Below are 15,085 nucleotides of genomic sequence, written 5' to 3' on the forward strand. Positions count from 1 at the left end.
GACAAAGCTTGATGGCGAACTGTTACTAGAATTGATGAAGCAGGTTCTCTAATATTTCTATGTCTGATTATAATAAGTACTGTTTGCAACTTTTTGACCTTCAGCCATTTTGCAAACAAAGATGGCATTCGGTATTATCACCTTTCCAATTGACTAGATTACCTAGCAACATAGAAAAGACCATTTTTAGTTTTGAATACTATTATTTCATCCAATTTATTTACTGGATGATTTGCTCAGTGGCAGGCTATTGCATCTGCTGGTAGTGCATTGATCCAGTCCCTATTTTGTGTCTGACAATTGATCTACTATATTGATTCATTTCATGATTTGTATCTAGCAGTCTGATCAAGGGCTCCATTGGAAAGCTAGAGGCAATAGGAAGGGAATGTTTGTATCGATAAGAGATTAGAGGCCAGAAATGTAGGAGGCCTATAAAAGCCTGTTAGTATGGATTAGAATGAGAATGATTTCAGTAATACATTTGAACAGTTCTGAACTTCAATGCCCTTATTATCTTTATTCAAGTCTACAATATCAACCAAACTTCTGGTTAATTTCTAGTAAAAGAAACAGTACAGATTAAATTCAGAAATCAACATAATATATTACATTAGAACCAACGCAGTTTTCCGTTAGTCTTTGAGACCCCATACTACAACAACAACTTATATTAAAACATCCCAAGGCGCTACACAGGAGTGTTGGGGAAAAAAATTGACACCGAGCCATATAAGGAGATGCTAGGGCAGATGACCAAAAGCTTGGTCGAAGAGGTAGGTTTTAAGGAGCGTCTTAAAGGAGCAGAGAGAAGTGGAGACATGGCGAGATTTAGGGAGGGAATTCCAGAGCTCAGGACTTAGGCAGTTGAAGGCACGGCCGCCAATGGTGCGGCATTTAAAATTGGGGATGTTCAAAAGGCCAGAATAGGTGGAGCGCAGAGGTCTAGGGGGGTTATAGGGCTGGAGGAGATTACAGAGATAAGGAGGAGCGAGGCCATGGAGGGATTTGAAAACACGGATGAGAATTTAAAAATCGTGGCATTGCTTAATTGGGAGCCAATGTAGGTCAGCAAGTACAGGGGAGATAGGTAAGCGGGACTTGGTGCGAGTTAGAACATGGGCGGCAGAGTTTTCGATGACATCAAGTTTATGGAGGGTAGAACCAGGGAGGCCAGCCAGGAGTGCATTGGAATGGTCAAGTCTAGAGGCGATAAAGGCGTGGATGAGGGTTTCAGCAGCAGAAACGTTGAGGTAAGATCGGACACGGGCAATATTACGAAGGTGGAAATGGGCGGTCTTAGTGATAGAACGGATATGAGTTAGGAAGCTCAATTCGTGATCAACTATGGCACCAGGGTTGCAAAAAGACTTGGTCAGCCTTAGGGAGTAGTGTAGATAAAAATTTCATAAATCAAATTGCGTGGTTTAATAAAATAATAAACACTGGGAATAGTCATCTATTAATTACAAATATATAAGCAAAATGAATTAATTAACTCAATTAATACTTACAAGTGAGAGCTGTGATATATCTCAATAACTGAACAGTATAAGCAAGAAAAATACCTTCCAACTTCTCTACCTCAAAGCTGGCTAAAGGCCAAAGGTTGCAAACAGGGCTTATTGTCGATGCAATAAAAGACTTGCATTTATATGGCGCCTTTCACGAACACCAGACGTCCCAAAGCACTTTACAGCCAATGAAGTACTTTTGAAGTGTAGTCACTGTTGTAATGTGGGAAATGCGGCAGCCAATTTGCGCACAGCAAGCTTCTACAAACAGCAATGAGATAATGACCAGATAATCTGTTTTTGTTATGTTGGTTGAGGGATAAATATTGGCCAGGACACCAGGGATAACTCCCCCCCTGCTCTTCTTCGAAATAGTGCCATGGGATCTTTTACATCCACCTGAGAGAACAAACGGGACCTCGGTTTAATGTCTCATCTGAAAGACGGCACCTCTGACAGTGCAGCACTCCCTCAGCACTGCACTGGGAGTATCAGCCTAGCTTTATGTGCTCAATTCCCTGGAGTGGGACTTAAAACCCACAACCTTCTGACTCAGAGGCGAGTGTGCAACCCACTGAGCCACAGCTGACACAATTAAACAATGGGTATATAATGCAGTCATATTGCTTTAAATTTGACTGCTAGATATTTCCAAATTCCAGCTATCCATCTTTTAGTCCCAGATATGCAATACACTTTACTCTCACAGAGCTCTTGTTACCAGCTAGTAACTCTTGACATCCTTTTCACTCCTTTATCCTATAAGTCTAATGCAGAACACATTTATTTTTTACATAAAACATGTTTTTATCAGACCTATGAGTTTTGCTCAGAAAGGGAGATATCCTACCTGATCATTTGGCGAACAGCATTTATTGGCCATTTTCATCTGTACGGTTAAAAAAATTTATAGAATTAAAATCATTTCTCCAGATGTTTGTATTTATCCGTACTTTGGGGTTTAATTTTTGACCACTTGGAAAGGTTTGTAAGGCTTTAAATTATCATCAACGATGTCATTGTACATATGCTTAATATTCTCCTGCTAAGTTCCTCTCTCCATTATTTTAAGAGGGGTCTGTTTATGTAAAATGGATTCAAATCTCTGTTAAAATAACACAGGGAGGAATTTGATGGGAGTGCTTTGTCTGTCTACATCAAAGCTTTTTTTTCCACAAGGGCTTAATATCAGTCTGCCCCAGGGTATCTCCTGTAGGCCCACTTGCTTTTCCGCACAAGCTAACTTGTTTGCATCCATGGAGGAAAAAATATTTTTTTTAAAGTCAGAAAAGCAAAAAAAAATACCATTAAGAAATAAATATCAAAAAGGAAGGAAAGCAATAAGGAACATTAAAGATTGCTTGATTTTAAAAATGAATAAATAGGTATGATAAAAAGAAAATAATAAATGAAAGTTAAAAAAAAGGAAGATACAATGCAATGGCCAGGTCTCACAATAAAGTGGAAAAGTTGCATTCAGTCTTTCCTTCTTGTTTTTGCAAATTTCTTCCTCAAAAAGCTTATGAAAAGCTATTTTGAACATGCATAATTCATTTTTTTAATGTATTTATTCTCTCATTGTCAGTGGACAAACTTATTTTTGAAGAGGATAAATCTTTCGATTGTTTCCTGGCATGGACGATTTCTAAATAGATTTTTTTTTAAAGCAAACTAGAAATGCATTAGATCAGTGCAATCCAGTCTTCTTAAATCAACAGCACAGCTACGGAACACAAACTTTTCCTCTTTAATAACAGTTCAGGGATTAGGTGAGAGGTTAAAACTGGAAAGCCTCAAGGCAAGTTTTTATTATAGTTCATCCAGGCAGCTTTAATATACTTCGTACCCTGGGTCATATATTTACATCATCGTTTTAATTAAAAATACACACGATTTGCAGCTAGAAGACCTACATTTTGCAGGGTCAAATCGTTGATGTTAGTTGCTATTGCCCGCAGCCAGTCAGCACTCTCTTGGGCGGTGTAGAACTGAAAGATCCCAGTGCTTACTCCATCCAGTGCCATGACCTCAAAAGTGTTAGGCCTGAAGCAGAAGGAAAGAAATCTCTAAGGCAGTCATCAAATCAATCTAAAATGTAGGGTAGCACCTCTCATTGAGCTTTATTACCAGTAGGGATCCTGCATCTGAAATGTAATCGTTTAGATCATAACAACATTTGCAATGGAACTGCAAAACTTATCAATATATCAATATTTTTCTTTCTTTATATTCAATAAAAACCAGCAAGAACGTCCTGAAATGCTTTACAGCAAATAAAAATACTTCTTGAGGTGTAGTCACTGTTATAATGCAGAAAACATGGCAGTTAATTTGTGCACAGCAAGCTCCCACAAACAGCAATTAAGTAAATGACCAGATAATCTGTTTAAGGTGTTGGTTGAGGGATAAACGTGGCCCAGGACACTGGGAATCCGCCCCTGCTCTTCTTCAAGTCATGCCGTGGGATCTTTTACATCCACCTGAGAGGGCACCTCTGACAGTGCAGCGGTTCATCAGCACTGCACAGAAGTGCTCGCCTCGATTATGTGCTCAAGTCACTGGAGTAGGATTTGAACCTGTAGTGGGTGATTTTGCCAATGGGGGCGCGTTGGGGGCGGGACTGCTGCTTGTCGGGTTTCAGTCCCGCCTCCATCGACTTGTGGCCAACCCACGCTATTTTCCCTTGACTGACCTTGTTAAGCCCGTCCAGCGGGCTTAGCAGGCCAATTAAGAGGAAGCCGGTTACAGAGAATGTCAGCGTATGATGTTTTATCTGCCAAAAATTTTTGACAGATGAATTGTCATCATTTGACAGCTCTGTGAAGCTGTCAAACACTGACATTCTCTGTTGTTTGATGAGTTCTTGTATTCAAGACTCATTAAACCTCTTTTGTGAGCAGAAATTAGATGGTTGTTGCATTGGAGAATGCAGCAGCCATCTGTCATCTCTGCTGGTGAGATGCGGGAATCTCCGCAACCCCAACTTTTGAAGCCTGCAGGAAAAAACAAAGGTAAGTAAACATTTTCTATCACTTTCCACTCACCTCACGTACTCACCTCTCCACACCTGCACCCGTCACTCACCTCTTGCACCCCTCCGGCCCCCGCAGACCCACTGCTCGCCTCGTTGACCCTGGCGGGGTTTCACGACGTCGGGAAGCCCGCGCCTCTGGTGGAAAAATGGGGATAATCCTCTTAACTGCCTGTTAACTACCTGTTAACCGGCAGTTAAGTGGCTGTAAGCCCCTTTCCGCCTCCAGGTGATGGGACCTGCGCGGGTCGGCTACCCGCCTCCTGGGAAGATGGCACGGAGGCGGGTTGGGGGCGGGATCGGCACCCGCCCCCAGATTCTGCCATTTTCCCGGCTGTCCCGCCTCCAAACCCGGCTCCCCAGGGCTGGCAAAATCCAGCCCATAGACTCAGAGCCAAGATTGCCGTCACTGAGCCACAGCTGACTTACTGTTGCAACATTTCATTTTCAATAGTAGAAGAGTCAACTCCTCATACCATTAAATAAAAAAGCTTTTCCAAAGATTCTTTTGGCCTACTTTATTCGGTAAATCCAAAGTTCAACATTGTGACCTTTCATTACACTGTGAAGGACACTGCAGCACAGCCAAGCACTCAAAGCAAAGTTATATCGTCACAGGCAAGCACATCGTTTTAGCATCCATTCACTGGATAAACCTTTTATGCCAAATCTGTCATTATTTGAAAAATTATTCTTAATAAATGATAAAATATCAAACAGTGGCATTCTAATCATCTCATCAGATATCTTATTCATGGGATAAGGGTCTGTAATATAACTTTAAACAAACTGACGAGTTATTTGAAATGATTTACAACCAAACCTTTTTTTTTAAAGTCATTACACCTACAATGCCAGAACCAATTATTAGCCATCACCTATAAAAAGTCTAATTAACTCCAATTATTACTTAGATATGTATTTAAAAAGGTTTTCATTAGTGACGATGTTATCAGTAACATTTTAATGATCACATACTAATGTAATAGCAGTCTCTTCATCTTAGGCAGTCCCTCGGAACTGAGGATGACTTGCTTCCACATTAAAAATGAGCTCGCAGGTGGCTGATTAGTCCAATGCGGGACCTACAGTCTCTGTCACAGGTGGGGCAGACGGTGGTTGAAGGGGCTGGTGGGTGGGGTGCTTGGGTTGACGTGCGCTCCTTGCGCTTGGCTTCCGCTTGCTCCCGACGAAGAGACTCGAGGTGTTCGGCGCCTTCCCGGATGCTTCTCCTCCACTTTGTGCGGTCTTGGGCCAGGGATTCCCAGGTGTCGGTAAGGATGTTGCACATTTTCAAGGAGGCTTTGAGGGTGTCCTTGAAGTGTTTCCTCTGCCCACCTGGGGCTCTCTTGCCGTGCCGGAGCTCCGAGTAGAGCACTTGTTTTGGGAATCTCGTATCGGGCATGCGGACAATGTATCCCGTCCATCGGAGCTGATTGAGCATGGAGAGCTTCGATGCTGGAGATGTTGGCCTGAGCAAGAACACTGATGTTGGTGCGCCTATCCTGCCAATGGATTTGCAGGATCTTGCGGAGGCAGCGTTGGTGGTACCTCTCCAGTGCTTTGAGGTGCCTGCTGTACAAGGTCCATGTCTCTGAGGCATAAAGCAGGGCAGGTATCACTGCTGCCCTGTAGACCATGAGCTTAGTGCCGGGTTTGAGGTCCTGGTCTTCAAACACTCTCTTCCTCAGGCGACTGAAGGCTGCACTGGCACACTGAAGGCGGTGTTGGACTTCGTCGTCGATGTCTGCCCTTGTTGACAGTAGGCTCCCGAGGTATGGAAAGTGGTCCATGTTGTCCAAGGCCTTATCGTGAATTTTGATAATTGGGGGGCAGCACTGTGTGGCGGGGGTAGGTTGGTAGAGGACCTTTGTCTTACGGATGTTTAGTGTAAGGCCTATGCTCTCGTATGCTTCGGAGAAGGTGTTTACAATGGTTTGGAGTTCGACCTCCGAGTGAGCGCAGAAGCAAGCATCGTCTGCATACTGTAATTCGATGACAGAGGATGGGATGACCTTGGATCGGGACTGGAGGTGACGGAGGTTGAACAGTTTCCCGTTTGTTCTGTAAATTAGCTCCACTCCAGTGGGGAGCTTACTGAGGGTGAGATGGAGCATTGCAGCAAGGAAGATTGAGAAGAGCATTGGTGCGATGACACAGCCTTGCTTGACCCCGGTTCATACATGAATTGGGTCTGTGGTGGAACCGTTGCTCAGGATCACGGCTTGCATGTCGTTGTGAAGCAGGCGGAGGATAGTGACAAACTTTTGAGGGCAGACGAATTTGAGGAGGACACTCCATAATCCCTCACGGTTGACAGTGTCGAAGGCCTTTGTGAGATCAAAGAAGGCCATGTACAGTGGTTGGTGCTGTTCCCTGCATTTCTCTTGTAATTGACGTGCGGTGAAGATCATGTCATTTGTGCCCCTTAGTGGGCGGAATTCGCATTGCGACTCTGGGAGGAGCTCTTTGGCCACTGGGAGAAGGCGATTGAGGAGGATTCTTGCAATGACTTTCCCTGTGGCAGATAGCAGGGAAACTCCTCTGTAATTACCGCAATTGGACTTGTCACCTTTCTTGAAGATGGCCACAATTACGGCATCTCTGAGATCCCCTGGCATGCTCTCCTCCTTCCAGATAAGAGAAATGAGTTCATGAATTCGCGCCAGTAGTGCTTCTCCGCCATGCTTTAGTGCCTCGGCGGGGATTCCATCTGCTCCTGAGGCCTTGTTGTTCTTCAGTTGTCGGATGGCCTTTTCGGGCAGCACGGTGGCATAGTGGTTAGCACTGTTGCCTCACAGCGCCAGGGACCCGGGTTCAAATCCGGCCTCGGGTGACTGTCTGTGTGGAGTTTGCACATTCTCCCCGTGTTTGCGTGGGTTTCCTCCGGGTGCTCCGGTTTCCTCCCACAGTCCAAAGATGTGCGGGTTAGGTTGATTGGCCATGATAAAAAATTGGCCCTTAGTGTTAGGGGGGATTAAATACGTGGGGTTACGGGGTTACGGGGATAGGGCTTGGGTGGGATGGCTGTCGGTGTAGGGACCGGGTGCTAGGGTTTGGATGATCAGCCATGATCTCGTTGAATGGCGGAGCAGGCTCGAAGGGCCGAATGGCCTACTCCTGCGCCTAGTTTCTATGTTTCTATGTTTCAACCTCATGCCGGGCTGGGGTTGTGCTGAGATGGTGGCGGGTAGCATGCTGTGGGATGGAGTTGAGGACACTCGTGTCGAAGACAGAGTCGTGGTTAAGGAGATCGTCAAAGTGCTCCTTCCAGCGGGCACTGACTGCTTCCCTGTCCTTGATGAGTCCCTCTCCATTCTTGGCTCACAGTGGGGAAGGGCCTTGGGTGCTTGGGCCGTAGATGGTCTTGACTGCGCTAAAGAATCCACGCACGTCAGTAGCAGTATGTTTGTGTGTGTGTGCTAGGCCGATGTAGCAGAGCTTGGTCTCCAATCGTCTTGGATCCCCTTGCCATTGCACCAAGACCTTGCTCTGTCAAGCCCATGTGGTAGCTGGTGTGCAACGGCCCACCCACGTTAAAAGAATTCACGCACAGGCATCTTCCACCCTTTAAAATCAAGTTCGGGACCTGGAATGTCAGGACCCTCATGGACAACCCCAACAGTGACAGACCAGAACGCCGTACTGCTATCGTTGCCCGGGAGCTCAGACGCTTCGACATTGACATCGCCGCCCTAAGTGAGACCCGGCGGGCAGGGGAAGGCCAGCTCAAGGAGCAAGGCGGTGGTTACACCTTCTTCTGGAAAGGCAAACCCGAAGAAGAACGCCGCCTCTGTGGGGTAGGCTTCGCCATAAAAAATGAACTGGTCGGGCGTCTCAGAGACTCCCCTAGTGATATAAATGAGCGCCTCATGACTCTTCGACTCACCCTAGCCCGAAACCAGTGTGCTACGGTCATCAGTGCGTACGCCCCAACACTGGAAGCCACAGACGAGACCAAAGAGGAATTCTACTCCAGCCTCGAACAATCCCTGTCCCGAGTCCCAATGGGCGACAAGCTGATCCTCCTTGGCGACTTCAACGCCAGAGTTGGAAAGGACACAGACCTCTGGAGAGGTGTGATCGGCAGAGAGGGGGTAGGGAAAGCCAACTCCAATGGTACCCTCCTCCTGTCGAAATGCTTAGAACATGGCCTCGTCATAACCAACACCTTGTTCCGTCTGAGAGACAAGTACAAGACTTCATGGCAGCACCCTCGTTCCAAGCACTGGCACCTGCTGGACTACGTCATCGTCCGAGCGAGGGATCGCAAGGACGTCCGCATCACCCGCGCCATGACAGGAGCTGATGACTGCTGGACAGACCACCGCCTAATCCGCTCTGTCATCTCCATCAAAGTAGCCCCAAAACAGCGGCGGCAACAGAAACAATGCGGCAGGAAAATTAACGCTGGAGCACTCAAAGACCCCGCTAAGAAAGCCCTATTCAGCCTGTGCCTCACAAACAACCTGACGACTCCCAGTGATGCAGAGACACAGAGTGCCCACAGCATCTGGTCTGCACTCAAGGCCTCCATAATCAGCACCTGTGAAGAGACGCTCGGTCACTCAACCAGGAAACACCAAGACTGGTTCAACGAGAATGACCAGGAGATCCAGGAGCTAATAAGCCGCAAGCGCAAGGCATTTCTGATCTGGAAACAGCAACAGAACTCGAAAGCAAGAAAGCAGCTCTACAGAAGCCTGAAGGCCAAGGTCCAACAAAAAACTCGCGACCTAAAGAACAGATGGTGGGTGGAGAAAGCGCAGGAGATCCAGCAGCTAATAGCAGTCTACAGTGAGGCCTGTTACAAGAAAAGTATTAATAGATTCATCACAAAAACTAAAGTGAGTACAATAAACAAAAGGGGGAAGTTTATCTCCTTCCACACTGACCACACGTTTCACGCTGCCCGGCTATTTTGCAGTTGAGGGGCCGCCCCCTAACTCAGGCGAAAGCCTCATAAATACAAGCAGACCGGCCCCGATCACTTTGATTGGACCCCGGTGCTACTTCTACAGCCTACTGAAGGGGGCGCCCTTCGTGGACACCCAGTAGGGTCGCTAACTCTGATTGGATGTATTCCTGGTGGTTTCATGACAAGACTTGCTGTCACCCACAGGCCCGCCTCCGCCATTGGTTACCCGCCATGTCCATCCTCACGGTGCACCGCCTTCCCAAGCTGCTTGAGGAGCCAACAGACTCTTTGTTACCCGATTGGATATTTTTTTTTGTAACTAATAAGCAAAAGTTTTCAAAGAAAATCTTTTTTTTTTTTAAAAGACAATCCTGAAAGGTTGGCAACCCTATCAGCCAGCGGAGGCCCTGTAAGGTAAGTGTAAATCTTACCTGTGTGGGACCAGGAGGAGCAGGAGTGCTCCTGCGGGCCTTACAAAGAAACGTTGGGCCATTTCTGCCCCAGGCTCCTCACCCGCGAAACTCTTCCGAACCCCCTTCCACCCGCGCCCAATCTGACTGCAGGCCAGGTGGCCTCTGAGCCTTCAGACTTTCACGGGCCTAAAGCTGACAAGCTGCCTCTGGATGCCCATTTCGGGCGAGCAGCTGGTTGGCGGTATAATGAGGCTGGGGCGTTAAAATGGACCGGGACCTCCTGCTGCACCTGCCGGCAGATCTGTCCGTACGTCCCATCGGCCTCCCGCCTGGGGGTTAAAACTCCCCCCAAAGGTTTTCCTGCAGAGAAGGAAAGGTCTTCCTGGAATCCCATTTACTTTCTTTTGGTTGATTATATATTGTGAAAGGGACTCCTCCTGAGAAGCAGTTATTCTACACTACCAGCCGGGAACCACTTCCTGTAGAATGTGACGCGTAACCAGCAAGGCCTGACTATCACTTAGACTGTGGCTGGCTGGCTGCGACTCGCATTCTGCCCACCTCTGTGCTTGCACTCATGGGCTCTGCTTCCCCCAGCTGCTGCTTCATAGCGTTGGGCGGATAGGTGACTGCATTTGCTTCCTCATAACAATGAAAAGTAGGAACAAAGAAAAAAAAAGACTTGCATCTGTATAGCGCCTTTCACGACCTCAGGATGTTCCAATGTGCTTTAAAGCCAATTAAGTACTTTGAAGCGTAGTCACTGTTGTAATGCAGGAAACACGCCAGCCAATTTGCGCACAGCAAGCTCCCACAAACTGCAATGTTGACTGACAAGATAATCTGTTTTAGTGATGTTGTTTGAGGGATAAATATTAGCCAGGACACCAGGGAAGAACCTCCGCCGCTCTCCTTCAAATTAGTGCAATGGGATCTTTTACATCCACCACAGAGCCTCAGTTTAATATCTCATTTGAAAGACAGGACCTACTGACAATGCAGCACTCCCTCAGCACTGCAATACAGTACCAGCCTAGATTTTGTGCTCAAGTCCCTGGAGTGGGATTTGAACCTTTAACCCTCAATGACTCAAAAGCGAGGGTGCTACCAGTGAGCCACAGCTGACACCAATACAAAGTCCATAAAGTGCCCAGATAATCCAACCAACTCCCTGAGCATTTATTTAACCTCGACTTCAGAATGGGTGAGAGTTGCACATTGTCTGATGGGTCTGAGAGCGCCTCGTGGAGAGGGTATCACATTGATTAGTTTTAATGCACTTGGCAGTCAGACTCCGACCTGACTCCCAAGGTTCACTCTCACTTTTGTGTTGATGCGCATCCCAAACCAGTTTCTATTGTCAAAGCAGCCATATAACTGATACAAATAGCTTACTGTATGTGTGATAGGAGTCTATTGTATTGCACTTTTGGGACAGGAACACTCAGACGAAAAGCTCTGATTGTAACTACAAACTGATTCTAAAAGTGCAGTATAGTCGGATAGGTTTCCTGCTAAACTGCTCAGACTGGAGGAAATAAAGCAAATGATTCTGGTTTTCGAGGAACCTGACTCCACTGTGACTGGAAGCTGATTTAGATTCTGTATTCCACTCTGTGAAATAAATCCCTCAATAATTCAAAGTTGATCATTAATTTATTGCATTGCTGTACAGTGCATTCTGGTTGAATCTGCACACAAATCCTGTTTTTTGATCCAATTTTCTCATTCCCTTTCCTGAAGGCACTAAGAGATTGGGCTCCATGTGGGCCAGCAGTCCTCACCCAATTGGCCATTCTTTGTACGTGACCCGAGACAGAGAGAGTCATCTAGACGCATCACAACCAACTTAATCTTGTACAGTTCTGATGAAAGGTCATTGACCTGAAACATTGGGGGTAATTATAACCCAAGGAAAATGGGCGGGTTGGGGTCGGGGGAGAGATTAAAGTGTTAAGAAACTGAATCCCGACCCCAACCCGCCCACTTCCAGGACGGGAGCCGGGAAGCCAACCCGCTCCCAGGAGGCGGGACGCTAATTTGAATATTATAATGCGGCTGGCGTGCCTCGGATTTAACCACCATTTAAAATTTTACAGTGGCTGGTCGGGTTTTGCAGGCCTCGTGAAACCCGCCAGCTAATGGAAGGCGAGGACTGCTGGATCAAGGTGGTCAGTGCCTTTATGCCTACCTCCTGGATTCAGGGTCCCTGCCTAACTCACCCCCCATGATTGGAGAGACCCCCCCCCCGCCACGAGGCCTCTGATCCCCCCCACCCCCAGGCCTCCGATTGCCTTCCCGGCATCCCCCCCCCCCACCCACTGATGCTCCCTGATGTCGTCCGGCTCCCCTGCCCACTCCCCCCGCCATGATCCTCCGGCCCCAATGTCATCCAGCTCCCCTGCCCACTCCCCCCACCATGATCCTCCGGCTCCCCTGCCCACTCCCCCCGCCATGATCCTCCGGCCCCAATGTCGTCCTCCCTCCCGATGCTTCTCCTGCCCGCATGCGATGAAACCCCAGTGCCCCCCCCCCGATCAGCCCCCAGTCCCCTCGTGATCATGCTCTGCCCCCCCAATGCTCCTCCAGCCCCCCGATCATGCTCCGCCCCCCCCCAATGCTCCTCCGGCCGCCCGATCATGCTCCGCCCCCCCACAATGCTCCTCCGGCCCCCTGATCATGCTCCACCCCCCCCCGCAATGCTCCTCCGGCCCCCTAATCATGCTCCACCCCCCCCCAATGCTCCTCTGGCCCCCCTACCTGCCTGCAGCCACTAGACTCTCAATCTGGATGGCTGTGGGTGGGCAACAGAGGTTTCAAATGCAAATCAGGCCCTGTCATTAAATTCGGCAGGGCCTGTGGGAAACCCATTCTCCCAGCTCTCCCAACCATTTCCAAGCACCCCTCCCCCCACCCCACCCCCACTCCCAACCTGAAAAGTATTTAAATTCAGGCCATTAACTCTGCTTCACTCTCCACAGATACTGCCTGAGCTGCTGCATATTCCCAGCATTTTCTGTTTTTACTTCAGATTTTCCAGACGCCGCAGTATTTTGCTTTTGATCTAATCTTATACTCACCTGGTGTCCATACACACTCACTTCCAGGAGACAGATGCTGGCTGAGCCATCAGAACTCACCTGCTCTTCTTCAAATAATGTGACCTTTTATGTCTTTCTGAGTTTAGCAGCTCATCCAATAGACGGCACCTCTGACAGCGCAGCACTCCCACAGTAATGCAGTGATGTCAGAGGTAAGACTGCTACCACTGAGCCAAGCTAACGCTTACAATGAGGGTACCTTAGTTACGAATTTACATGGATACTCCAGGACAAAGCAGCCCATTTGATTGGCACCCCGTCCACCACCTTCAACATTCACTCCCTCCACCACCGGCGTACCGTGGCTGCAGTGTGTACCATCTACAAGATGCACTGCAGCAACTCGCCAAGGCTTCTTCGGCAGCACCTCCCAAACCCGCGACCTTTTCCACCTAGAAGGACAAGGGCAGCAGGCGCATGGGAACACCGCCACCTCCAAGCTCCCCTCCAAGTCACACACCATCCTGACTGAGAAGTATATTGCCGATCCTTCATCGTCGCTGGGTCAAAATCCTGGAACTCCCTCCCTAACAGCATTGTGGGAGTACCTTCACCACACGGACTGCAGCGGTTCAAGAAGGCAGCTCACCACCACCTTCTCAAGGGCAACTAGGGATGGGCAATAAATGCTGGCCTTGCCAGCGACGCCCAGATCCCATAAACGAATAAAAATAAAGATGAATAAGACACTGCAATAATGTAACCTTTCAGGGCTGACTCAAAGCCAAAACAAAGAAAGCGGAACGCTGCTACAACTGCCAAACTATAAACTTTTAATAGCCGAGACAAAAAAGCAGTAAGTCTTAAATAATGCAATTAAGTCAGTTTTACAGTCAAGCTCATAGGGTTCCTCGTAATTGGATGGAAATCAATTTAATTTTATGTATTTGATGACACTAGAAAGAGTAAATGGCCAGATAATCTGAACTAAAACAAGCCTATCAAACCTTGATGAGCTAAATTTGACTTCTTTTTAAGCTTTGTTTAGTGTCATTGAACAGTGGTTATTTCTGCAGCAGTACATTTTGAATTGTTTGTGTGTTGTGATGTGTTTTGTGCATTCTATTATTTGAGCAAGCACTTATGGTATTAAGCTATATAAATCAAGTCTTAAGAATGGTGAGCAGCATGAATAACGATAAACAGGTTTTTCAAATTGAGTATGTTGACAGAACTAGAAGTCATGAGTACAAAATTAACAAACCAAGCAAGACATTGGCGGGGGGGGGGGGTGGAAATTGGGTTGCTTTGCACCTCCTGTTAGTGCCCCCCCCGCTAGGGGGCTAACGGGGCGCAAAGACCCTAGCGCCTGGGCGCGGTGCCGCTAACGCCTCCCGTGAAATTCAGCGGGAGGTTAGTGGCGGCAGTAGCCCGTAGCGCCCTGCGGCGCTGCGCCTCCCGTGATGACATCATTGCCGTGCGCAGCGCCCCGGCTGCAAACTTGGCTTGTGCCCCCTGACCTACTGCCGGACGCTATATCTGACAGGGTCAGGGTGGTGTTTTTGCAGCCGCCGCGGCGTTAATTAAAGGGGAGCTGCCGGGCAGCCATTTTCTTTGGGCCTCCTGCCAGCACCTGCCCCCTTTCGCTTCCTCATGCGGGGTGCCAGCCGCGATCGGTCAGCCCGGTGCTCCTCGAGTGCCGGGCTGTTTTCCCGGCACCCCGCTCCCTGGTGGCCCAGCAGGGCCTCGGTGCGTGCTGCACTAGGCCCCTCCCCTTTAATCAGGGGAGGGAGGCCAGAAACACCATGGCGCTACGTGTCGACGGGGGTGGCGCTGTTGCACGTAGCGCCGCGATATTGAATGGTAGCGCCCCAGGAAGGAGGGGGAGTGCTTCCAGTAGCGTCCCGCCTCCTGCTTGGGGCGTTACCACTCAATTTATGGCACGGGGGCGCTAACTTTTTCGGGGCGCTAAAAGTAGCGAAGTTAGCGACCCAAAGTGGGCGCAACTGAATTTTTCCCCATGAAATTAGAAGAGTTGTGAATATAAGGAGCAGAACAGAGGATATAAGGATCAGACTCCCAACAAAAGCATAATAATAATTTGTCAATTGATTTATTTAAAAAAGAGCTTTGTAAATGTCTGTTTATAGTGAAAAGATCAGACTGGA

General features: G+C 48.0%; 1 protein-coding gene across 1 annotated transcript in view; it reads right to left on the reverse strand.

Moving 5' to 3' along the window:
* sntg2 (syntrophin, gamma 2) overlaps positions 1-15,085 on the reverse strand; it is a gene marked incomplete at its 5' end in the record, with an annotated part of 377,700 nt that overhangs the window by 144,677 nt on the left and 217,938 nt on the right. Inside the window, 2 exons of the mRNA XM_085996911.1 lie at positions 2,365-2,403; positions 3,428-3,557. Coding sequence (XP_085853037.1) covers positions 2,365-2,403; positions 3,428-3,557 — 169 coding nt within the window. The remainder of the gene's footprint in view (positions 1-2,364; positions 2,404-3,427; positions 3,558-15,085) is intronic.

Source organism: Somniosus microcephalus, chromosome 9 (genome assembly GCF_052327205.1).
Source record: "Somniosus microcephalus isolate GS21.2 chromosome 9, FLI_Smic_1.0, whole genome shotgun sequence".
Lineage (NCBI taxonomy): Eukaryota > Metazoa > Chordata > Chondrichthyes > Squaliformes > Somniosidae > Somniosus > Somniosus microcephalus.